At 53.8% G+C, this 25,799-nt stretch overlaps 1 protein-coding gene and 1 long non-coding RNA gene across 5 annotated transcripts in view; one reads left to right on the top strand and one right to left on the bottom strand.

The window, feature by feature from the left end:
* Positions 1–7,984: 7,984 nt before the first annotated feature.
* LOC109494889 lies at positions 7,985–12,720 on the bottom strand. Its single transcript, XR_002150015.3, has 2 exons — positions 11,843–12,720; positions 7,985–8,794 (listed from the first exon to the last, which is right to left on the bottom strand). It is a non-coding gene; the product is annotated as an uncharacterized LOC109494889 (long non-coding RNA).
* KIFC3 (kinesin family member C3) overlaps positions 9,916–25,799 on the top strand; it is a 43,018-nt gene continuing 27,134 nt past the window's right edge. Inside the window, exons 1-5 of one of the 4 annotated variants that reach the window (XM_023245838.2) lie at positions 9,916–10,068; positions 13,922–14,129; positions 16,693–16,835; positions 20,661–20,799; positions 23,838–24,040. In XM_023245838.2, the coding sequence (XP_023101606.2) occupies positions 13,964–14,129; positions 16,693–16,835; positions 20,661–20,799; positions 23,838–24,040 (651 nt within the window). In that variant the 5' untranslated portion in view covers positions 9,916–10,068; positions 13,922–13,963. Of the gene's footprint in view, positions 10,069–13,921; positions 14,130–14,198; positions 14,511–16,692; positions 16,836–20,660; positions 20,800–23,837; positions 24,041–25,799 lie in introns of those variants that run through there. The other 3 variants (XM_011290143.4, XM_019819801.3, XM_023245840.2) reach the window with 3 other exon arrangements.

The following is a 25,799-nucleotide window of genomic DNA, read 5'->3' as shown; positions in this document are numbered from 1 at the left end:
TGCTGGAAGGATTAAATGAGATCATGTACATAAAGTACTTAGCACATAATGCCCCGATCATAATAGTGCTTAAGAAATCATAATATTTATTATTATTACGGCTGCCATTTATGAGGACAACGAGGCTCAGAGACACCAGATGCCTTATTAAGGTCACACAGCATAGGAGCTCCATGCCCAAAGGAGGATCCTGATAAGTTCCCCACAAGCTCCGACCCAGTGCACCAAGTGAGTTAAGGGAAGGTTCGGTGGTCCTGGGGGAATTCTGACTGGGTAGTGTCAGGAAGGCGCCATGGAGGTGATATTTCCACTGGGCTGTCATCATGGAGGTACAAAGGTGAAAGGCATAGACACACGGTAAACTCGAGGAACAGAGAGAGCTGCCTTGGGGGGACCGATGAGAGAGAGGGCTGAGCAGGTCAGCTGCAATGGATGATAAAGAGCCTTGAATGCACACTGAGAATTAACACAGGTGACCAAAAGCACACTGACAGCACCCTTGAGAGGCAGTATGGTGCAGTGGTTCAAGACCTGGACTCTGGAGCCAGCCGCCTGGGGTCAAAGGTACAGAGTGGGGCTGATAGCAATGCACCCCTTAGTAGGAAGAAGCAGGCAAGGGCCCTCAGCCCAGGGCTGGGGTATATTCCCCCTCGGCCTGTATGCCAGGCCCAACATGGCTTTTATGCCGAGGGAGCATTCAGGTCTCCTCCCTGTGATGAAGCCCACTGCAGAGGACTGAGCCCATCCGGGTGAGGGGTGCCCCGCCCAGACGGCACCGGCCGTCCAGTGCCATTTGCCCCAGGAGGCTCACGTAAAGAGGATGTGAGCCGGGGGAGGTCTGTCTGGGAGAGGTGCCTGCAAGGTCGTCTGCCTTTGGAGATTTCCACCGGGAGGGAGGCCGTGGCTCCCAGACCCTCTGGGCGTCTCCCTTTTCAACAGCAAGCTGCCCTAACAGCAGGAGTGGATTGGGCTCCTGCCTCTTATGGACCAATTTTGCCCCCATTTTGGGTCCCCTGCACCTGTGCCCCCGACTCGGGGTCAAGTCTGGGCTGCCGTTGCCTCTGGGACAGCTGCACCGGACTGTTGGCCACTTCTGCCAAGCAGAAGACAGCGGTGCCGGTTTGCAGGGTGGGGGGCAGGTGGCGCCCGGGAGCGCAGGTGTCTCTTGTGCTCGCTTGCTGGTGCGCCACAAGGGTTCCAAGCAACCGAGAGAGAGAGCCCCTGGCCGGCCCCACGTTTCCCAGCCGGGGTCTGTGTCTGGGCCCTCCCGACCGGAGCAACACTGTGCCCCAGCTCAGGGCCTCTTCCTTGGCACCTCCCTCTGCATTGGCTTTCACCCATTTTCTTGGCATCCCCACCCCTCTTCCCCTATTCCTCCGGCTCTGCGCCTGCTCTTTCGTTCATGGGTCCTTCGGCCTTCAAGGACAGCAGGAGCTCCTGACACTTCCAGTTAGAACCTGGAGCCACCTCCTGCCACTTGGGTGTCTTCTTCACAGACACCCTCCCCAGGGTCTGGAGCGTGGATGCTTGGAGGAGAGAGAACCAGGGAAGGGCTGGGTGCCGAGGGTCCCACTCCCAGGAGGTAAATCCCCAAGACAGCTCCGACCCAACCTCTATGCGGGTCTCCTTCCTCCCTCCCTCCTGCCCTCCTCTTTCCTTTCCTTCCTTCCTACTTTCCTTTCTTCCTTTCTCTCTTAAACAGCTTTATTGGGATATAATTAACATACCATAACATTCACCCATTTAAAGTGTACAATGCAGTGGTTTTTGCATATTCGCAGGGTGTGCAACCATCACCGTAATCTAATTACAGAACATTTCATCACCCCCAAAAGGAACCCCGTTAGCGGTCACTCCCCATCCCCACCCCCGCCCCTAACCACTAATCTCCTTACTCCTTACTGGCACTTATTTGTGAAGTGACTGGTAAACAGGGAAGCCGGAACCAGGCGGGAATGACCCCTCCCTTGGCCCAGGCCTTCTGCGGGTAGAATCTTGGAGTCATCCCTTCCATCTTGCCCACTCACTCCCTCGTGGCATTGGTGCTGGAAAGGTCACGAGCCCACCCTTCCCACTTATCCAGGGAGTGACATGAGAGCCAGAGCAGGGGAAGAAATCTGCCCAAGGTCCCTCAGTGGTTGGGAACAAGGGCTCCTGCCCCGGAGCGCCTGCCTTTTGCAGCGCCCAAAGCCATCTCCCCACAGCTGCCCCCTACTCATGCATGGGCCTCCCGCTAGCCATTCTTAAAACATAGTACCTCAGTTTCTCCAACTATAAAATGGGATGATAACATTGCCTGTGTTGTTGAGAGGATTAAATGAAACCGAAGACAATCCTTTCTGTAAAGAGTTCAGCCCAGTGCATGGCACTGTTAAAAAACAAAATTCGGGGCAACTGGGTGTCTCGGTCGGTTAAGCGTCTGACTTGGGCTCAGGTCATGATCTTGTGGTTCGTGGGTTTGAGTCCCGCATCAGGCTCTGGGCTGACAGTGCGGAGCCTGCTTGGGATTCTCTCTCTCTCTGTCTCTCTCTCTCTCCCTCTGCCCCTCCCCTGCTCTCGCTCTCTCTCAAAATAAATAAACTTAAAAAAATATTTTTTTAAAAAATTTTTTTTCAACATTTATTTATTTTTGAAACAGAGAGAGACAGAGCATGAACGGGAGAGGGGCAGAGAGAGAAGGAGACACAGAATCGGAAACAGGCTCCAGGCTCTGAGCCATCAGCCCAGAGCCTGACGCGGGGCTCGAACTCACGGACCGCGAGATCGTGACCTGGCTGAAGTCGGACGCTTAACCGACTGCGCCACCCAGGCGCCCCTAAAAAAATATTTTAAAAAATATAAATAAAAAACAAAATTCATCTGAATAAATTTAAAGATCAAATATTTAATGATTGGTGAATCAGGCAGCATCCCAACTAGAAAATGGAAACGATCCCTGTTGAGCTACAGGCCAGAAAGGTTTTTAAAGGCAGAGAGGGAATGAGAAAAGAGGAAATTATTAGCAAAGAATGCAGTGTTAGGCAAGGTCACCTTTCTAAGGTGTCCGGAAGGGGTCTATCAGCAAATCTAGTGCTGACCAGGAAATTCCTATATTGCCTGGTTACAGATTACATTCTTGGGGGTCAGGGAGTGGAAACTGTAGTCAGATCAAGTTTTAAGTCTTGGTGTACTGATACAGGGCCTCTGACACAAGTGACTGCATTTTGGGCCTGTGGTTTTCATTTTCATAACACATAGCTGTCTCTCAGCACAGGCAGACCGAATCAATTTAGATTAAATTCCCGCTGTGGCATTCCAGGCCCTGTGTGCATTCCAGTTGTTTGGGATGGATGGAGGTTCTCTCTCCCCCCTCCCCCACCCCCATCCCTAAGATGACGGGTGAAGGCCACCGAAACTAGCGAGCTCCTAGTCATTTCTTCGCCGTCACTGTCACCTGAAGCTGGTGATGTCGGAGGGGCGGGCGGAAGGTTGAGACTTGCCACGATGACTAAGAATGCAGAGCCGTGGGAGTCTGGTTAATCAGCAGCGTCAAAACTTCCTGTGGCTGTTTGCAAACAAGGGCCACCCCCAGAGGCGAGGACCAGAGTCAGGTGGTGGGGGGGGGTGGTGGTGGAGACCTCGGGGCTGCCGCAGAACCTGGGCGAGCGATGCCTGCCGGCAGTGCCAAGGGACTGACTGGGTGGTCCGGAGCTGTGGCTGCAGAGCACACAGCTTCCCTTACCTGGAGGCTGCTCTGTGTCCCTCCCCCCCGCCCCCCACCCCCAGGAATGGAAAGCTGACTGCAGATCCCAGAGCCTCTTGAGGGAGTCTCTTTCCAGGAGTGACGGACTGACTTACTGTAAGAAGCCACAGAGAAGTGCCCGGCTGGTGTCAGAACAGGGATAACCTTAGTAACACTAAGGATCACCTGAAGGGAAACTTCCAGGGTTGTGGGATGGCCCGAGACCCACCTGGGCAGGTGTCTGGGGGCCAAAAAGCAGGCAGGGAGAGGGTGCACTGACTCAGTGCTCCCAGCCCCACCCGACCCAGCCCAGCAGACAGCAACATTGGCAAACAAAGCAGACGCTCCTCCCCTCTTGACAGCCATCACTCAGACATCTTTTTATATGTCTCATGCTGCACAGGGGAACCAGCCGGGGCCGGAATCTCAGATCCAGGAGAAAAACTGTAAATTAGCGTAAGGAACAGTTCTCGTCAGAATTGCTACCAACGACGGCGTAAAGTGTAAATTTGGTACGGCCCCTTCTGATGGCAATCTGGCAACATGTTTAGAATGTGTAAAAAAAATGCTCAGATTCTTTATTCAGAAAGCGTTTATGAAATTAACAACACCCCTTCCCCTGGGAATGAACAGGCTGCGTGTAGGGAGATGTCAACAGCAAGGCTGTTTATGCAAGTGAACATTTGGGAGCTACTCACATATCTGACCTCACAGAATGATCAGCTCAGTTGGGGCACAGCCATTCAGGGAATATTATGCAGTCATTTAAAATGATTGTTCTTTCCAGGTGTCTGGCTGGCTCAATCGGTAGAGCATGTGACTCTTGATCTTGGTGTGGTGAGTTTGATCCCTACATCGGGTGTAGAGATTACTTTACAAAAAGAAAGAAGGGGGGCGCCTGGGTGGCGCAGTCAGTTAAGCGTCCGACTTCAGCTCAGGTCATGATCTCGCGGTCCGTGAGTTTGAGCCCCGCGTCAGGCTCTGGGCTGATGGCTCAGAGCCTGGAGCCTGCTTCCGATTCTGTGTCTCCTTCTCTCTCTGCCCCTCCCCCCTTCATGCTCTGTCTCTCTCTGTCTCAAAAATAAATAAACGTTAAAAAAAATTAAAGAAAGAAGGAAAGAAAAGGAAAATGATTATTCTTTCCAGTCATTTTTACTGAGCACTGGGCGTGTCCCCAGATACTGGGATCCCAAAGTTGATCGGGACCTGGCTCTATCCTCAGTCTGGGGCATGCAGTTCAGAAAAGAGCAGGACATAGTAGAAACAAATAACTCAGAAAATGCTTATTATATGATTTTAAGTGAGAAAAGGCGAAGTAGAAAATTGCATTCACACTTTACCTCCCCCTCTACCTGAGCTAGTGTTTGTGGATTACTGAACACGTGCCAGATGCGGGCACATGTTTACCTCTTAACAACGATCCACAGGGTTAGGTATCAGGGCTACTTCCATTGTCACAGGAAGAAACTGAGGCACAGAGGAAGTGATTGAGCCAGGGTTCAAACCCAGGACTACCTGACCCCTAAACCCAGGTTCAACCATTTCCCTACACGTCTCTCCTTAATAGGGAAATAATGTCTGCTCAAGGTCAAATACTGAAAATAAAACCTGTGCCAATAAGATAAGGGTGGTGGGATCTGTTTTTTTTTTCTTTTCCTTTTTTTTTTTCCTTTCACTCTTGATTTCTACCACATTTGTGCTGGGGAAAAAAAAATGAAGTTAAAAAAAATGCCAGCCACCTAGAATTTGCAGCAGATGGGTAAAAATGAATGGAGAAGCTGAAAAAAAAAGTGGGAACGGTGTTAATAATGCATGCCTTGGCTTCGAACAAGGAGCTAGAATGATTTAGGAGCAAGAAGCGAAGCGGGGTCAGGGGTTGGGGGGGTGGCGGGGAACGTCTGGGTGAGGAAGACCAGGCAGCTTCTGGATGGCGGGCAGGCAGGATGCGTAGACTCAGGGAGGAGGGGCAGGGGCAGGGGCAGGGCTGATCTCTCATGGCCATTCTTGCTAAATCTTTTTATTACCTGGCGCATGAGTACATATCTTCTCAGTGTTTGCATTCCTCTCATTTTTTTGACTACAGGAAATGATAACGGAAAAAAAACCCCTCTGTTTGCTTATCACCCTGGAGTGCCAGGAGAGGTATCTGCCAAATTTTTTCTCAGGTCAGGAAGAGGTTTCTGTTTTCCCTCACCTGAGAGCCCAAGGAAGCACTGCTGGGTCCAATCTCCCTGGCAAATGCAGAAAGGTAGTCACTGTCTAGACATTCTAGGGCAAGGTGGTTTTATTGAGGGAAGAGTTGCTTGGTTCCCTGCAGAGACTTTTGTAAATAGGAGAACTGTTTCCTCTGTTAATACAGCTTTTAGAAAGAAGGCACCCTTGGGCAGGGATGGGAGAGTGGGCGGTGCACAGAGGGAGCTGGAAGGAAGAGGAGAGAGAAAGGTACCAGTTGTTCAAGTGTCTATTGAGCACCTAGTGCCTAGAGCTTAGCGTGTAGCAGATGAGAACGACGGGAACTTACAGACCAGCCACGGGTTGTCCAAGCCCCCACCCCTTCATGTCCACTGAGGAGCGTGGCTTCCTGAAAGCTGGCAGGTGTGAGCCAAGAACCGAGCCCTCCCTTCCCCCCACCCCCACCCCCCAATATGCTCAGAGGTTAAGGTGCCAAGTCCTGCAGCTGGGAGTCAAACTCATGATTGCAGGGCTGGGTTCAGAACCCATGGGATCCTCCATGGGATTCCTCCCCAGCTCTTTCTGCGCTGTCCGTAACAAACTCTTTCAGGAGCATTGGAACCTGTGGCTTCAAAACAATGGCTAATTGAGTCAGGACTGCTTAAATATTTGACTCCTAACTCTAGAATGTTGCTCTTCAACTTCAAGAAACTGTTACCCAGAATCGTGCAAGGATATATACTTTTCATAACTGCAGGGTGCTCCTTATTGACCACATTGAAATAATTGTTTAAGGATTTATCTCTTATCTCCTTTTGATAAGAATTATCATTAACTTACACAAGAAGAAAGTCTGTTTGCAAATGCTTTAAAGTACCTGTTCTTTCCCTCTGAATTATATGTAATCTATTTATGTAGTCAACGAAAATTTACGTGATACCAGGCACTGTAGGGGTTTTCCTTGGATCAAGTCAGGAAAGGGCCCTGCCCTTCCAGAGCAGTGTAGACAAAAGAGGCCATTATAATCCAGTGTAGTGGTGTGGTGGGGGGATGGGCAGTCAGGAGATATACTGCCTGGGAGGGTCAAAGAGCGTGACCTCTAAGCTTGAAGGACTTGAACAAGCAGGAGTCAGCCAGGTGGGTGGAGGCAGGTGGGAGTCGGTGGAAGGAGAGAGGCCTTCCCGGCAGGGAGAACAGCATTGCAAAGGCCTGGAGGTGATTGAATCTCAAGGTCAATCATTAAAACTGGAAAATCATGTAAATCTTAGGTGTGCTTTATTCTAGATCAAACCAGATCCATGTTATTCCCCCTCTTTACTTCCCTCTGGGTGTAGAAGTCTTGGGCTCCTGGCTACTACGTCTCAGACACAGACCTGAGAGTGAAGGAGTTTCAGGCTCTTTGAACACAGAGATGGTGCTGCCGTCCCCCGGCTGGAGGGCAGGACCTCAGCATTGGGATGGCCAGGTTTCTGGCAAATCTCTACCTTCCCTGTGGCCAGGAGAGAGTTAGCAGCCTCCATATCAAGGCATCAGTGAAGTTTCTGGCATAGAAATGACCTTGAAGTCATTGGTATGTAGTTCTTGGTGACATTTTATATTTTAAACTAAATTCCAACAATCATAAAGCAATTTGCTTTTACATTTCAAGTCAGAGTTTTGTGAGAATTCCAAAAATGTGTCCATCTAATACCTCAATTTTCTTTTTTCTTTGGTGCTTTGATCTTAATAAACTCTTGCATCTGATATCTGAAACTCATTACATATCATAGTATTATTTGTGTGTACTATGTATTATACATACACACATACCTATGTGTGTAAGGTACATTTATCCTATGAGCTCTGTCACACACTGGGTTTGTGAATGAACTATTAGAGGCTCAGTTTCCTCTCCTGAAAACTGGGGATATAATGGTGTCCACCTCCTAGGGTGATCAGGGTTAAATGGGGTCTTGTTTATAAAGAGCTTAGCCCAGTGCCTGGCACAGTGTTAGCTTTGGATAAATGGTAGCTATTATGTGCATACAAAAAAAAAAAAAAAAAAAAAAAGACTACTAAAATGTTGGCAGCACTTATCTCCAGGGGGTGGGATTATGGTTACAATGAACATTTATTACTTTTGCAATCAGAGAAAACGAACAATAAATGTTATTATTAATTTAAAAATCTGTCTTTGGCTTTGTCGGAAGGAACCTGCAGTTAATGTCACTGTACCAGCCTGCAAGTAAGACAAGGCCTCCAGTTTCATATGAGGACTTTAAAGACAAACAACCTTGTTCAGTCGAATAATAGAGACTGTAGCAAAGGGAGATACTTAGGATTCTAGAGAAATGCTGCCCTCATCCAACCCTGCAGTCCCCCTGACCACTCTTGTCTGGAGAGCAAGCAGGCAGGGGGTTCAGAGAAGGTAATTCTCAAATTACAGCCTTCTCTCCTATTGGGAGGTTATCTGGGGTTCTTAGTTGGAAATCTGTAACTCTCCAAGGAACCATTCCAGGAGAGTGACATTTATCCTCATCTGGGCCTTTACTTGGGTGTCTCAGAAAATAAAACACACATTAGCCCACTTCCAGTAGGGGGATTGTGAGTGTCCTCTTCTGGCATCCAGAACAATCTGAGGCCCAGGACCTTGGCTATGTTTCCGGCTGAGATTCTTGACTGCCAGCCCAGTGCCTGGAGCGGCAGGAGATAGAACTCTCCTTGATCTGAATGCCCCACTCCAATCCCTCCTTGCACCTCTTGGGCCATGACCTGAGAAGCAGGAAAGAGCCAACTGCCCACCCTTTGCCGATTATCTGCAGAACCATCAGCCTGCACTGGGCTGGTTTCTGAGCTTCTTTCTCCTCCTTCTGCACCCTGGAGGGAGAATACTGCTGCAGACTCTGGAGTAAAATGCCGCCTCTGTTTGGGAGACAAAGAACAGAATAGCTCCTCTGGGTCAGCTGTCTCTCCTTGGCTGGCCGGCTCCCTGGCCTCCCCTGTGCTTCTTCTGAGACATAAGGAGGGACTTCTGGGCTACCCTGGGAGCCGCTGCCTGCTCCTGAGCGGTTGCATTCTGGACGTGTTTTCACTGGAGCTCAAAGGAATATTTTACTTGGAAAAATCTTAAGCACTGGAAGACGTTAATTTGGGGGTGGTGCTGTGGCTGGGGAGGCAACTGGCATGTGTATCCTTACTAGAACTAGTGAGAGCATGTGTGCATAAACAGGAGTGGTAACGTGTGACACGCATGCGTACCCATGCATGCTAACCCGAGTGTGAGAAGTGTGTATGAAAGCGTGGACTCAGGTTTAAAAGGATGTGTATGTTACAGTGTTAGAGAACGTATGTGAGCAGGAAGAAGGAGATATGTGCACTAAGGAGCAAGCAGACCATTTGTGGGAAGGCATGAGTCTGAGCGCCAGACCATAACGTGAGTGGGTGTGTAAAGTGAATAAGAACGTGGAAGTGTACACATGTACCATCTAGAGTGTGTGAGAGCATGTGTGAAAGCGTGTGTGTTAGAATGTCAAGAAACGTGCTCGCGTATGGGAGTTTGTGAAGGGCAGCACGGGAGAAGCCTAAGTGTGAGTAGTAACGAGTGTGTGCGAAAGTTCCGTACGAGGGTTAGCAGATGTGCGCGTGTCGGAGTGGAAGTTTACCTGCAAAAGCACGTATGTAGGACTAGCGTGGGGACGTGTGTTGAGAACTGAATGTGTGCGTGTGTGCGGACTAGAGCATGTGTGAAGGCATGTGTGAGGGAGGTGTGTACTGGCTTACGAGAGCCCATACACGAAAGCACAAGCACGTATGACGCTCCGTGTGCACCAGTGGGTGTGCGCGCACGTGTGCACTAATGTGTGCCGAGCGTGGGGGACCCCGGGGCCGGGCGGGAACATCCGGGCGGAGCTGAGAGGCAGCCGCCGAGTGGGCGGCCGCGCGTGTGAATGTGAGCACGCGCGGGAGAGTGAGCGGGAGCGCGCGCGCGCGCCGCCGACCCCCGCCTGGGAAAGAGCCGGTTGCCATGGGAACGCGCCGCGGCCCGAGTTAATCATTTCCTGTGGAAAGTGTGCGGGAGGGGCGGGAGCGGGGCGGGCCGAGGAGGCGGCGGCGTGGAGCTGCCTCCCGCCGGCGGGCCGGGTCGGGCCGAGCCCCGGGCTCTGCGGCGACGCCGGGATCCTGCCTCCGCCAGGCCGGTGAGTCGGGGACCCTGGCGGGCGGGGGGCGGGCTGGGCTCTCGGGGTCCGCCCGGTCCGCTATTCCGGGCGCCGCGTCCGGGCCCGCCTTGCCCGCAGGACCCCCTCCCCTGCCCGGACCCGCCGCGGGGCGCGGGGAAGGCCGGGTGCCGGAGAACCAGCCCTGCGCAGTCGCCAGCCGCCCCCCGCGCCGTCCAGCCGGAGCCGAGGACCTTGCCCACAGCACGGCCTGGGGAAGCACGGCCCTTGGGGTCCGAGCAGCCTCGGGACCCCCCCCCTCCGCCGCCCCCCTTCCAATCTCTTTGGCCCAGGAGAGCCGGAACCTACCGCGGGAACCGCGTGTCCCGTCCGCGCACCCCCCTCCCTTTACAGAGATCCTCCTGTACACCCAAGGATCTCTTGAAGGCTGCAGTTTCCAGCCCTCCCACCATGTACGTTCCCTGGGCAGTTCGCTTTCCCCCTGGAAGGGCAGGGGGAGGGCAGACCAGCCTGAGGTTGGCAGGAGGGCCTGGGCCAGTGCCCTCCTGGGCAGTGGGGAATTGAGCCACTGACAGCAGCAGCCTAGGGGATCCCAGTAGGGAGAGCAAGCCAGAAGCCACCTCCTTCAACCCCCTGTTGTGAGTTAGAGCAGAACTCTGGCGCAGTGAAGGGCCTGGTCCTGGAACATTTTAAAGAGGAAGCTGTATTTAAATTCTCAAGTACTCCCCCAGTCCCCAACGTATCTGTCTCAAGGTTGTGGGTCAGCTGTCCCTGACCTTTCACCTTCCCCAGCCCTGAGGCTGAGTGAGCACCTCTCCTTGCCCGGGCACACTCTCCATGCCCTTGATAAACTAGCTGTCTCCTTGGCCAGAGAGAGTCATTTGCAAGGAATGCAGCCTCAGAATGGGGCTGTATTTGCAGTGACTGGACTTTAGGGACATAGGGTGACGAGTTCTGCTGTCCTTATGGAGCCGAGGTTTTGAAGTCTGTGTTGTCCTGGAAAACCCAGGACGTGTGACTGTGTGCAGGGGAGGGCCCAGCCTCTGTCCAACCTTCCTGACCTTTTCCCCCAGAGAGACTAAGCCCTCCCCAGCAGCAGTATCTGGGCAGTTGTCAAATCTGTCCCTCAACCATTGCAATATCCCTGGTCTGGGGGCAGTGGGGGCTGCACTCTACTGCCATAGCCTAAACAAAGAGGGGCAAATCTGTTCCTCTCTCCAAGCCAGCCCCCCTGCATTCACTCATCCCTGGAGAGAGGGAGATCACTGAAAAATAAAGATTTTCAGTTCCTTGTATATGCCAGTATTGTTCTGAATACTTTATATATGCTTTGTCTAATTCTTATACCAACCCTATAAGGTGGAGTTCTCCCCATTTTCAGATGGAGATAGTAAGACATGGAGAGGCAAAGTAATTCTCCCAAGGTCACACATCTACCAAGTGGCCAAGCTGGGTCTGAACCAGTTTTTGGTCATAGCCACTCCACTACTTGTCCCCATTACCCCACCCCGTGAGTCCTAAGTTGGTAGAAGCCCCAGCCTTGGGCTTATTTGAGTCCTGGATACTTTTGACCTTCCCACCCTTCTGGCTGCTAAATTCAGCTGCTTTTTCCTCTTCAGGATCTTGCACACACCCTTCCTCTTTCTTCCTGATATCTTCCTGGCTGCTCCTCTGACTTCCCTTCCAGAAAGCCACAGCAGCATTGTCTCCTCCTGTCCCCACCCCTCAGACTTAGAGGATCTCCTTAAAAGTCTTCTCCCTCACCCGTGGAATCGACCTTCAATGCCCATCTCACCTATCCGGTGGCTTTGGCATGTAGGTGGAGCCTCTCTCCCTCCTTGCCCGTTGCAGCTGGTCCTCAGCGTTGGTCGTGTGCCCAGCTCCATGCCAAGAAATCTGGAGCAAAGGACATCTGGCTATTTCCCCTGGTTCCTTCCACTCCACACTGGTCCACATCCATTTTCCTCAGTGGGATCTGGTGCACATATTTGAATTAGTGTCTGCCCTGTCCTATGGACCATAGTCCAGTAACACTGTACCCAGGAGCTTCCTCCAAGTTGTCTTCCTCAGTCCAGGAGCCTGGCATTCTTCCAGAGCTCAGCTCTGTGACCTTCGGTCACCAGATCTTCTGCCACCCAGCCCTGAACTCTTCTTTGTCTCTCCGTGCTCCGGTTGTTCCTGGCTCTGTTGACCCAGCATGCTCAGATCTCTCCTATTCTAAATACCACATTCTCTGAATTCAGCCTGTCCTCCTCATCCTAGCCAAACTTCCCCAAAGAGAAGGAAGTGGCAGCTTCCTTTAGCCCCGCCCACCTCTTGGGCCTTCCCAGGTCTGCCCTCTGCCCTGCTCCACTGATATGCTCCCTTCAAGAGCCCCAGCTGCTTTCTTCCAGTTTGAGCTCTCTGTGGCGTCACTCACTGGGAACTGACCATCCTCTCCTTCCCACTCAGCATCCAGTCACGTCTGAGGACTCTGCACCTGCCTGGTGCTGTTGTCACCTCTGACCTTCCTTCTCCAGCTTTCCTTACCACCCAGAGTGAGCTCTGGTTACCTCTAGTATCACCTTTAGTGATTGTATCCTCACCTGTGGCATTGGGACGCCCAGAAGCCTCTCACCTCCGAGTCTCCTTGTTTTTTTCCAAGATGCAGCCCGAGCTTCTGTCTGCATTTATTTCAGGGCATTCACCCATCAAGCCACTGCCCAGAGCTTAGTGTGGGTGTTGCTGCAGCTCCAGGCTGGGTGGTATGGGGCTGCACAGATGATCGATCTGTGGGCCCCACCCTGGGGAGCCATCCAGGGTCAGGGGAGTGGACACCGATCAACCAGATAATCTTTACTGTCTGGTAGAAAGCAGTCTGCGGCCCACCTGGCACCATTAGTAAGTCCCCGGGTGCCTGAAACTCCCATTTTAAAACCAAAAGCAAATTCCACATCACCTCCCTGAGCTGACTTGACTTCTTCTGTTAACGGCATCACTGTCTGAGTCTGGGACTGTAGCTTGGTACTTTAAATGCCCTCACAGCTGCTTTGCCACACGATAGGTGCTCCATAAAGACTCGTGTAGTGAATGCTTAAAAGTCTGTCCTGTCTATTGCTCAGTTCATGAGGGACTTCTGGGGCTTTCTATCCAGACCAGTGCTCCCCACCCCCTGCCCCCCATTCTCCCATACCACCTGGTGCTTCCCTGCATTCCTGTTCTGATTGTGAAGGTTTGTTGAAGTGCTTACCACCCTCCTGACAGGGAGCTTTGAGGCCCCATCTCTCCAGATCAAAGAGGACCCCTGGTAGGTGTCTGACACACAGCAGACACCAGATAAATAATTATTAAATGAAGAAGGAATGAATCTTTGCCTCTTACTGCCTGCCAAGTTGTAGCCACAGAGTGAAGGCTAGTTGAATACATGAATGAGTGGCCTGTAAAAGAATTTGATATATATAAGCTTAGCTTGTCACTGGCCACAGTCAGGCCCGGTCTGATTACGTTTATGGAGATGCTGTTGATTTTTGCTTCCTCCTTGTGGGGCTGTGACCTGGCGTGGAGGCTGCCAGGCTTCCTGTGGAGGGGCTGAGATGTGAGGTCTCCACAGTATGCCACAGACACACCTGATGGGCTCCTCACCCACTTCTGAGCCTCCTACTTGGAAAAAAAAAAACACCCCGAAATGGTACCGTGTTCTGTCTGTTTTATCCCACAAGCCCCGGGGATCTTTGGGGTGGGATGGCGGGAGGGGTCGGGGGTGGAATTTCAGTCGGGGCTGCCCTTCTGGGTAACAGGTGACCCTGTTGCGGATGGTGGGCTCCGATCTGCCCCCCCCCCCCCCCCGGGGTGCCGGCCAGCCCAATTAATCTCGCCTCCCCTGTTCTGTCCGCAGGCTGCCCGGCGCCCCGACGACGAGGCCGCTGAGCCCCGGGCCATGGTCCCGTCTCGCCGGCCGTGGAACCTGGGAGCCACGCCCTCGCTGCGCGGCCTGTGGAGAGTGGGCCGGGCCCGGGAGCCCGAGCCCGGGATGGCTCGCCCCGCCCCCGCCAGCCCGGCCGCCCGCCCTTTCCCACACACCGGCCCGGGGAGGTTGAGAACTGGTGAGTCCGCATTTTTAAAATGCCTCTTTATTTCCCTTCCTTCCTCCAGATAGCAGTGATGAGGCCGGGCTTTCTCGCAAGTTCCTAGGCTCAGTCAGAGCTGTCAGGTAATTACAGGGTGCCCGGCAGCCCGCGGGCCGGCGCGGAGTCGGAGTCGGGGCGTCAATCTTGCCGGCGCTCCTGCCCCGCGCCCGCCTGTAAAGAGAGGTCCTGGACGCCGAGTTAAACTTCAACGCGGTCGCTGGAGTCCGGGGACAACGCCGCCCAAACCACGCGATCTCCGGCCAGTCGGGTCGGGGCGCTGCGCGGGCGGCCCGTCCTTGGTCCTTGGCCGAGCGCTTGCGGTCTCGCTCCGGTTTCTGCCCGCAGCTGGTAAACAAGGTAGGTGAAGTGGCAGCCCGGTGCCCGGCGCGGCACTGACACCTGATCGCGGCCGGCCCGCCCGCGGGGGACGTGAGGAGCGGACCGAAGCCGCGCCGGAGCGTGGCCCCGCGGAGTTTGGGTGCCATGCGCTGGGTTTCAGGTGCCATCTGGGGCGGATCCTGTGGGGGCCCCGACAGCAAGTGGGCAGTGAAGGAGTTTGAGTCTGGACCCCTGCTGCCCCTTGGGGGAGTGTCCTTCTTTCTGGGTCATGTCCCCTGGTGCCTCACACGCCAATAAGTGAGGCACCTCCGATTTCCAATGCGGACTGGATCATCGGGTCTGGCGCACTGCCCCATGACTATCTCCTGAGCAGAGCATTCTGGAAGTGTGGAGGGACAGAGGGGTCTTCAGTCAAGATGTCTTCAGAGGCTTGCTGTCTGTTGTTCTGACCCCCAGAGGAAGGGGGTTAGATTACCAGCCTGTCTGAACTAGCAAATTCCCTCTGGGCCATCAGATCCAAACCCTCTGATGTACAGAAGGGGAAACTGAGGCCCAGAGAGGGCACACAGCAAACTCCTGTTCAGTTCCCTCTCTCCCACCACATTTGTGCCACTGATGGCAGCCAGAGTGATACTCTCCAGAGTTTCTCTGTAGGGGACGGTGAGGCTGGGGATGGCCCCGGGGGGAGGGGGGGGTCTCTGGAAAAAGCTTGGGCTCTTGGGTCAGATAGCCTCAATTGTCTGGAAGGGGATGAAGATGTACTCCACAAGGTTGTCCTAAGGATTACAAATATAATATGAATGAGTATTGCTTTTCTGGTTAAAAAAAAAAGAAAAAAAGAAAAGAGCAAAAAGAAAACAAGAAGCAAAAGATGAAAACAGGTTCCTTAGAACACTAAAAAAAACCCTTGAAAAATCAAGAACACAAAAAACCCCAGAAAAAAGTATAAAAAAGAAAATAAAAATTACCTACAAGATCGTTAGTGAACATTTTATATAGTTCCTTCCAATCTTGTGTATGTGCGCATGCATGCATATGAATGAGTATTATGAAGATACAGACTTAGCCACTTTGAAAATTTAAGACAAAGGTCAAATGAAATCCTGTGTGTGAAATGCTAAGCAGAGTGCCTGCCACTGAGTAGGGTTCCAGCCAGCTTGGTTCCCCCCCTCCCCTGCCCACCCCAGCCCCTCTGTCTCCACCCCCACTCTTATCACTACCTTCAGAGGGATAGTCAAACAGAGGGTGGTGGGTCAGCACATGGGACTGGAATACTGGGTCAGCGTGACCCTGGGCATGTTATTATTAACCCTTCTCAGTTGTGGTCCTGACGGCCTGCATTTGTGGCCACTTTCTGTGTACCTGGCACAGAGTGAGCGTTTTACATGTGTCATTCCGTTTAACCCTCGCCACGGGACTATGAGCTTGGTTCCTTATCCCCATATTCTTGACAAAGAAACTGAGGATCGGGAAGGGCATTAAGGTCTCGGAAGCGCTTGGCCCAGGATATCATTACCCCCCAGCGCGGTGGCTCTGCAGCTTGCCCCTGTGAGGTGCACCCCCTTTCCCATCCCATCCCCCCTCACGAGCTGTGGTGGGGGGTTGAGGTGGGGTGCATGGGATACCCATACCCCACTCAGCTCTTTCCCCCATCCAGTGAGGGAGGCAGTGAGTCAGAGGCTCAAGGGGATGTGCTTCAGCTGGTCCCGAAGATGCTTTTGGAGGCTGCAGGGACCAGGCCACCCGGTGTGGGGTTGGTCTTTATGAAGGCAGGGGAGAAATTGCCACCTAGAGGCAGCCTTGGTAATAAAACCACAGCCCTGGGGTGCACCTCCTGTGAAGGTTGGCACAGCCAGGTTGGTGTCGGCTTCCCTTTGCTGCTCTCTGTAGAGGGTGTTCATGAACGAGCGCCAGCCCCAAAATCCACTGTGGAGGGCGGGGAGCACCCCTCCTGCCCCGGAGGCCTTGGGTGCCTTCCTGAGGAGAAGCTTGGGGTGGCTTTTGGGAAGAAAGGAGCACAGCCCCTGCCTGGTGCCAGGCCTTCCCTCTGAGTAGGTCAGGCGTGTGAGGGCGTGTGAGTCCCTGCTGGCCGCGCCTGGGCCGGCCCGGAGTGTGGGGAAGCAGAACTCAGCCAGGGCCCTGGCCAGCGGTCTTCAGCCAGGGGCCTAGCATCTTACCCATACTCTCTGTCCCGAAACAGGGCGTGGAAAAGATACCCCAGTCAGCGGTGACGAGGACTCCAGTGCCCGAAGCGCAGCTCGCCCGGCCCTAGCTCAGTGCCGGGCCCTCAGTGTGGACTGGGCCGGCCCTGGGAGCCCCCACAGGCTCTACCTGACCGTGCAGGTAAGCACTGGGGCCTTCGGGAAGGTGAGGGCCCAAGCCAGGCTGATGTGTCTTCGCCCTCTGAGCTCCCAGCAGCGGGGTGCCCAGCAGGCTCTCTGGGGAAGCGAGCACTGAGAGAGAGCCGGGGACCTGCCTTGGTAAGCTTCTCACAGCGCGCAGAGCCCGGATGGAGCAGTTTGCTTTACTGGGTTATCTCAGGGAAAATCGCAGAGCAGATGACAGAAAGCTTTCAGCCACACCCTGGCTGAGGCGTTAAAGTGAGAACTGCGGGGCCTTTGCTGAGAAGCTCTTAGGAAAACAGGCAGGTTTTGGGGTAGCCGTTAATTCCTACTCAGCATGTTTGTCCGTGGGGCAATACTTGTATTTCCTATTTAACGTGAGGATCCAAAGCCAGACAGAGGACTTTGCCAAAACTTGGATTCTTTTCTCTCGCAGTTATCACCAACTGACTTTCAAAAGACAAATTTTATATATATTTGTATATTTGGTTGTAGAGATCATACATAATGATAGTAATAATAGCTGCTATTTATGGAACACTGGTTTTGAACCAGGCACCGGTGCCATGTATTATATAGCTCACATTAGTACTCATGGTCCTCGTAACAATCTCAAGACACAGCTACTGTTTTATTGGAGGTGTATGGATGAAGTAATGGAGGCCCAGAGAGGTTATGTAACTTGCTACTGGTCCCACAGCAAGCGGGGATCTGAATAGCTAAGCATGACGTGCTCGATAACGTATGGTATAAAAGAATTCACACAGGGATATAACATCTCGAAGCTGAATGTTTTTTCCAGTCCTGCATCTTTTGAGAAATCCACTATTAAGAGTTTGGTGTTTATGTGTCTTTCCTATATAATCACTTAATTATGTTTATACAATTTTATTATTTATTTTTACAAATTATTCTGTGACTAGCTCTTTCCCTTGACAGGAAATCTGGTGATTTCTTCATGCATGTCAGTATACAGAGAACTACCCCATTCTTTTGAACTGCTTCATAATATTCTACTTCAGGGTTTACCATAGGTTATCTAACTGGTGCTCTGTATTATTTCTGGTTGCAATGAGCTACTTAAATATCGATGCATTCTCACAACTGTGGCTTTGAATAATTTAAGGACGGCACAGGCACTGCACTTTTTAAAGGAATACAGATATTTATGAAGTGCCTCTTCTGTGCCAGGTTCTGCGCTAGGTGCTGGCCCATAACCTAGCGGAGAAATAGACCTGACAGCCTGGCAGGTGTGCCACAAAATAATCAAGTGATCACAAGTGTATGAATGCAAACTGGACAAGGACCATTGACACAGTGATGGAGGATGAATGACCAGAGTCACTTGGGCGGGTTGCAAAGCTCCCTGCCCAAGAAAGATTGCACACAAGAGGGCTCACTTTGAAGGGACATGGGCACATGGGGGGCAGGAGGGAGAGGAAACCCAGGTGCCCTTTGAGGGCATATCCTCCCTCATGCAGATGAAAGTCCTGGGCCTGGGCGGCGTGTGGCCCCAAGTCCTGATCTGAATGTGGCCCAAAGCTTGATGTGGCTTCAGGAGCAGTCTTGGGATTCAAGGCTTTTCTTGGCCCTTCTTGTGTGGTTCATCTGCCACCCGAACCAAACAGTCCTTCTTTTATGTTAAGGTCTGCAAGAAAAGCAGGTCTGGTGTGGGAACAGTTAAAGAAACTGGAGAAGCCATTTGTTTTTCCTCTGAGTTGAGCCATTGGTAGTTAAATCGGGAGGTGGTCAGAAACCGGCTGCCTTGAGTTGGGCGGTGGCTCTGTTCTTGAATTTTGATTATGGGGTGTTGGGTTGTGGTTGCTGCTGAGTCCTGGGGTCAGCAGATCTGCTGAGAATCTGTGAGGAGCTCCTGTAAGCAACCAGTTTCCATGTTGGTGTCCTTCTGGGCCCCCATGAAGCTTCATTGTGTTTATAGTTTGCTTCGAGGATAGGGATGTGGGGCTGAAGGAGGGACCCGGGCACTGTGGGGTGAGCAGGTAGGCTTAGTGAACCTCCCCCCTGCCCCAGCCTCTCAAGTAGTTAAAACCTGAGATGCTCCCTCTGAAGGTGCTGCAGAAATCCCCAACCCCCCTGGCGTCCCGGCTGCCCTTCCTGTGGCTTGGCCACCAGGCCAGAAATAGCGTGACCTTTGCTCTGGTCGGCAATTGGAAACTTCCAGCTGCTGCCATTGCCGCCACCGCTGACAAGCCTGCTCGTGATGGTGTGGCAGTTGGTCAAAGGGTGGGGACAAAATAAAGTCGGGGGGGGGGGGAATTTTCCTACATATGAGAGACTGTGCTCGCCACCCTCCCTTCTCAAGTAGAAGGTGAGGTCGAGAGAGAGGGAGTCAGAGACGGTGAACGAGGCTGCTGATGTTGCTCTTTTCCTCTTTTCCATTCTGTTTATTGGATTTGGGGTTACAAAAGTTAAAAAAAAAAAAAAGGAAGAGTGCAGAAAAAGTACAATGCTAGTGGCTACCTGATATCGAGCCCTTTCTGTGTGCCAGAGGCTTTGAGTACTTTGCACAGTTCCTGCAGTTCCCCTTCACACCAGTGGCATCAGGGGGCTAGTACTGTTTCTCTTGTAGGAATGGGGAAAATGAAGCTTCAGAGAAGGTAAGTAACTTGCCCAGAGCCACACAGCTCACCTGAGGCGCAGCCATGTTTCACACCCAGCTCTTGCCGACTCTGGACTCAGAACGTTCTTTTAGACAGAACGTTTGTCTTTTGTTTCCAATACAGTGGGCACAAAGACACCAAAAACGTGTCTGTAGGGGCACCCGGCTGGCTCTCAGTCGCATGAGCGTGCAATTCTTGATCTTGGAGTTGTGAGTTCGAGCTCCCTGTTGGGTGTAGATGACTTAAATAAATAAAACCCCCCAAAAAAAAATGTGTCTGTAATGCCCCTTCCCAGATAATTTCTATTGACATTAAAAAAACAAAACAGAACACTGTAGATGCTTATAAGGCTAAAAATAGGTTCAAAGTGAAATGTAAGGACTCTTTGCCCTTTTCCCCCACATTCTCTTAGTTTCTTTTTACTCTCCCAAAAGTTTAAATGATGCACGTTTCTCCTCCTAGTTGCTGCGTCACCTGACCTGCCAGAGACAACCATTGTTTATACAGTTCCCCAGATTTTTTTCAAGGCCTGTTTTATTTCTCTTATCCTCAAATGAGATTGCACTTTGCATGCGGTTCTGCGGCTTGCTTTGGATGTCTTTCTGTGTGAGCTGCAGGTGATCGTCTCCAGATGACTCTTTCTGCCCCTCCCTTCTCTCTCTCCCTGCCTGTCCACCTGTCTGTTCCTCCTTCTTGGCCTCGGTTTCTCCTTGACCAGGAGATGGGGGGCATGGGCTTCCCCTGCTTGTGCAGATTTGTGTGCCCCCCTCTTGGCAGTCTCGAGCTGGGGGCAGCTGACATCGCGGGGGGTGTTGCCCTGAGATTGCCGTGTGCGAGTGGTGGGGCTGTGGGCCCGCAGCAAGTAGGCTGCTGCACTGGTGACTCCCGCCCCACAGAGCCTGCAGGGACAGCCCAGTGAGCTTCACCTGAGAACTTCTAAGTGCCCCAGAACCTTCTTTGCCGGTGCAGATAGCTGGCTGCCGAATGGGGGCCAAGGGAATGCACTGCCACTGTCCTGTCGTGGCATCTGGGCACATTTCCTTCCAGACCCCGGGCCTCATTGTCCTCACCCACTCACACAGCAAGGGCTGGGTCCCTGTGCCCGGGATGCTCCCAGCTCCAGGAGCACACCATCCGCAGGCTCAAGGGCGTCCCCTCCCGCCTGTAGTCCCCTTCACGTGAGGATTCTGGTTGTGTCTTGGCAGCAAGCCCTGCTGGACAAGGGGTGCGAGAACAAGAGTCAGGGGACGAAAGAAGAGACGCTCCTGAAGAGGCAGGCGCCGGGCCCCAGGCGGGACCGGGAGGCCCAGGAAGCTGGTGGCGCCATGAATGTAGAGAAAACAGGTAAAGGAGGTCTGCCCGCCAACCTGGAATAGCCCTCGCTAAAGCTGGCACTGGCAGGGAGGCTGCTGTGGCATTTGGACTGTCCTCACACCCTGTCCTCCTCACCTGGAGGTGGCCCAGCCAATTCCTGGCCACCTTGACGTGGAACTCAGAGACCCCGGCCTGCCCATCCCACTCCAGGGATACCCTCCTCCCACTGCCCGCAGGGCCCCACCAGTGATAAGAGGCTTTGGCCCGTGTGGGCTGGGGTTGAGTTTCCCTGCTTTTTGTCTTTTCCCCAGTGCTTGTCAAAAGCAGGCCAAGGGTGGCAGCCTCAAAGACGCCACGGCCTGTGGAGAGAAGCCTGACCCCATCCCCTTTATCTGTGGATGCGTCAGGGACCCAGAGGCTGTAGGACAGGGCTTTGCTCTGCTCCCTCAAGGCCAGGGTCGAGGAGCCGGTGGCTCCATTCTTCTCTGACCAGGATGACTGGTTCTGGAAGATTCTATGGACCCCCTTTGTGGGGCTTCTCCAGCTCAGGGAAACCTGAGCTCAGTAATTGGGGAAAAAGCATCCTCAGGAGCCCAGAAGGAAGGCCAAGACTGTGTGGAGAAAAAGCAGCTGGTCCTTCCCCTGTTCTCTTCCTCCCGTCACCAGGGGTCGATCTGTGTTTCTGAACTTGCTGTGTGGTGGAAGGAGCCACTCCCTTCTCTGGGGTTGTCCCAGAGCTGCAGTCGCCTGTCTGGCATTCAGGGACAGGTGTTGGGGTCTGGCTGAGGTGTGGGCAGACAGGACTTGGGAAGGGGTGAGCTGTCCAGCCAGTCAGATCGGCTCTCCCAGTTCGTGGAGAAGAGAGAGACCAGTTTCTGTCAAGGGGGTGGACTGAGCCTTGTCAGTGGGGCTGGGGCCAGACTTCTGTCTTCCTGAGCCCAAGGCACAGTGAGCAGGCAGGGTCTCTGAGGCATGCTGTCTTTTAAAACTTGCACTGACATCCGACCCGCTGAGAGGCATGTGGCCTTCTCAGGGCCAAGTCTCATTCACTCCCTGGCCCCCAAGTGCCTCTTTGACCTCACCTCTCCCTCCCTCCTCTGGCCTTCCCTCAGCTTCTTCAAGGTCTTTTCTCCCCTAGCAAGTGCTCTCTAGGCCCTGTTTCAGCTCCCCTGGCTGTGCCCCTCTGCTGGGGTCAGGATGAACCCCCGTGTGGGCTCCAAGGGCATCTCAGAACCTTCCGAGTGTCCTGGACGAGAAGGACTATTCTGTGTCTTGTTCCAGCCCTATGGTCTGTGGGATGACGCTCACTCACTTCTATGCATCCTTCATGGATCCCAGACTCCTTTCCCAAGGTTGCCTCGCTGGGACCATTGTCCCCACTTCACAAAGGAAGACCCCAAGCCCCCCCCTCCCCACACCCCCATCTCCCAGGTGGCAGAGCGAGCTCTCAGGACCTAGAGCCCTGGTGTGTTCCCCACCACACCATGGCAGTCTGCAAAGGGCTGAGGGCCACGCTGGTCACATGCTGCTCATGGCAGCCCCGTGTGCGGGCCTGGAAGCATCCACCTGACCTCACTCTCTCTAGAACAGATAGCAGAAGCTTGGCCAACTGTGTATGATATGCATGCTGTGTCACATGCAGGCCACACTGCCAGGGCCACTAGCCAACCGGTAACTGAGCCTGCTCCAGCTCTCCAGAGGGTCTCGAGTCGAAGCTATTCCAAGGGATTGTGAGGAAGGGAAAAGCCAGCCCGTGTGTGCTTTACTTGCCCTCTTGAGAGTGGGGCCCGAGATCCCTCAGGGTCTACCCTCCTGGGAGCAGGGCTGTGACATCCCACCCAGCCCGGAAACTCTATTGTGGCTTCTCTGAAGTCTCAGTGAGCGCACTTGCTGCCTCCCGGTGGGTTGAAGCTGCCAGCAGGGTGTGTGACTTCAGGTGCAGAGTCTGGGGCCCCTCCAGTCCTGCCCCATAGGGCTCTGGCTCCTGGGATGTAGTGTGGGGGAGCCCCGAAGCCTGGCTGCCCTCAGACTGGAGGCTTGGAGACAGCAGGTGCCACTTGTCGCACCTTGGGCCCTTCTTTCTGCCTCCTGGGGCTTTGGTTGGGTCCCAGTTCAGGCTGCCCAGGGGGAGAGGCAGATCTCCTGCCTTCGGAGCTTCTCCTCTACCCCACTCCTGCACACCCCCTGCTCCTTGCCTGCTCCCCACCTGCAGAGACCATGAGCGTTCTTGGTATCCTCCAGGCAAGCTATGACAGGCATCCCAAGCCCTATTGTCACATCGTGGCCCTTGATTCTGTCTTTGTCCTTCTGTCAGTCTCTCTGTTTCTCTCCTGCTCCTGGTGACAGGACAGTGGAAGGCCGTGGGAGGAGGAGGATTCAGGCTGAGGTACCACCCTCTCCCGCTGGTATTTATCACTTTGTCGTGCCTGTGCAGTCCCTGTGCTCAGCGCAGGTGTCGGCCCCAGAGCGGGCCTGGCTGTGTTCCTGCTCACATGCTGTGTCTGTCTCTGTGCGTCCTGGTCTGGCTGCCCCTTGCACACGCACACCCTCCCCTTGCCCCTTCTCTGTGTGCAGGTGACCACTCCCTGCAGAGGTCAGGGCACAGGCTGGGGAGCCTCTGCCTCTCTTCTGTACTCTAGAGGGGGTTTGGGGTTTAAAGAAATCACGTTTTCCCCCAAGAATAGTGTTTTCTGGGGAGAGAACCCCGGACTCTTAATCAGCTGTTGCCAGAAGGCATGTCTTTCTCAGCTGCGATTCCTTGCGGCCTGGCCACAGGGAGGGTATCGCCCATCAGACCTCAAACACATACTTTGAAGGGAGTCTAGGGCGAAAGTCTCTTGCCTCAGTCCTTATCCAGGCAATTCTGTCTCCCAGAAGCTGCCCGCTGAAGCGGCTTCCTCCAGGGCCTGCCCCGGCCAACCCACGCCGCTGCCGCCCCCAGCCCTCGCCCCGCTGGCTTGCATCCCCTCCCCATCCCTGACGGTCTGCCCTGCCGTGACGGGCCCCCTCTCCTCATCCAGGGTGGGTCCTCTGCTGTCCTTTCTGATCGGCCACTACTTTGCTCATAGGTGGGCGGCTCTTTGGCAGCGGGAGGTGCTCGAGCCTGGCGGGGCCGCCAGGTGCAGCCCCCATGGTGCATAGGATGGTGGAGGCCATGTCCCAGCTGCAGGAGGAGAAAGCCCGGCTACAGGAGGAGCTGGCAGCCCTACAGGAGAGGCTGGCCCTCCGAGACAGTGACCAGCAAGCCACATCCACCCAGCTGCAGAATCAGGTACCTGGGGAGGATGGGATGGGCAGAGGCCACTCCCCCCCGTGGAGCAGATCAGAGGACACTGCGTGGGCCGCCCAGAACCAACCCACCGGGCGGCGGACGTGATGGACAGATAGGGTCTCCTCTCTCGGCTCAGGAATGCATGAGGGGGCAAGGTGGCAAGAGTCAGAGGCCTGGGTCTCCCATCCTGCTCATCCTTGTGCCCCATTCCTCGTGGTTCCGGGGGGCCAGGACGTGCCTCTCCAGGAGTGACAGGCTGTGTGTGTAGATGTGAGGGAAGCAGGGAGGTACGGGGTCGCTCCCAGCCCTCAGGCCGGTGCCGAGTCCACCCCATCTTATTCGGTGCCTTGGACTGGGCAGTCCAAGTGGACAAAAGTCACTGCAGTGGTCACCCCAGGGAAAACTGGTAGGAGAGGAGAGGCTGGTGTGAGTGCCTGCGGGAGCAGAAGCACTCAGACTCTGGAAGCCAGGGAGGGCCTCAGGTTTATGCTGGCGAGTGCTGTCTCCTTCCTCGGCTGGTCAGGACATTCGGGACCTCGGCTGCATGCCCTGTGGGACTGACCGTGGGCCCTCCTTCCCCACCTGCACGTGGACCCCGAGGCCCCTTTCCAGAGGTTCAGCTCCCCACACCCATGGCCACTGTCTGTCTTTTGTGTCTGTCTGAACTTTCCCACTTCCCCAAGGTCCCCCCACCCTCTCTCTACATCATCTCTGCCTTGGATCTGTGCCCTGAGCTGTGGGCCCAGGACTCTCTGTTGATGGGCCCGCCTTCACCTGGAGCCAAGTTCTTACTCTGTGGTTACCCACCATGTGGACCTTTTGCTTGGGGAGACATCACAGAATACTGTGACTTGTTCTCAGTTCCAGGGAGCAGCAGATTCTTTTTATGCATTTTTAATTTTTATTTTTTAAAGAGGGAGGGAGAAAGAGGGAGCAGGGGAGGGGCAGAGAGAGAGTGAGAGAGAATCCTGAGTAGGCTCTATGCTGTCAGCGTGGAGCCTGATGCGGGGCTCGATCTCATGAACCGTGAGATCATGACCTGAGTTGAAATCAAGAGTCAGATGCCTAACCCACTGAGCCACCCAGGCGCCCCTATGCATTTTTTAATGTAGGATTTTTCCCCCAGCTTACGGATGTATCCTCTTCTCCGGAACTATCTGTTCTGACCACTTGTTCCTTGCTGGGTTAGGTGGGCCTCCTTGGGGCATCCCTAGTGCCCTGTGTCTCCTTCATACACTGACCCCGTTGTTTGCTGCCTCTGGGCCTGTCTGCCTCACTCTCAGGGGCTCTTCTAGGCAGGGTGATACACTAGCTTTGTGTCACTGTTGCTTCCTTCGGTGCCCGCCTGCCTCTCTCCCTCAGCTGTTTGCTGAGTGCGCGGTGTGCCCTGGGCACCAGGCTAACCACTGGGGATGTCCAGGTGGGCAGGTGTGCTCTGGCCTGTGGAGGCTATGGTCTAAGGGAGGACAGACATTTGTTACATGTACCCATGTGAAGTTAGAAGAGCGACAAGGGCTCTGCAGGTGGGCACACACACAGGGCATGAGGGCTTGTACCAGAGGCCTTTGTGAGGGACATCAGGGCCTGGCGGGGAGGTCAGGGACAGCCTCCTTGAGAAAGTGGTGCTGGAGCCAAGGTCTGGCACAAAGCAGAGGAAGGGGGTTCTGAGCTAAGGGAATAGTCTGTGCAAAGGGACTGTGGCAGGAGGAGCAAGATATAGGGGCAGAACCAAAGCTTGGGTAGCCCTGTGGGACTGGGG

The sequence above is a fragment of the Felis catus genome, chromosome E2 (assembly GCF_018350175.1).
Source record: "Felis catus isolate Fca126 chromosome E2, F.catus_Fca126_mat1.0, whole genome shotgun sequence".
NCBI lineage: Eukaryota > Metazoa > Chordata > Mammalia > Carnivora > Felidae > Felis > Felis catus.
This window is presented reverse-complemented; position numbering and strand designations above follow the sequence as displayed.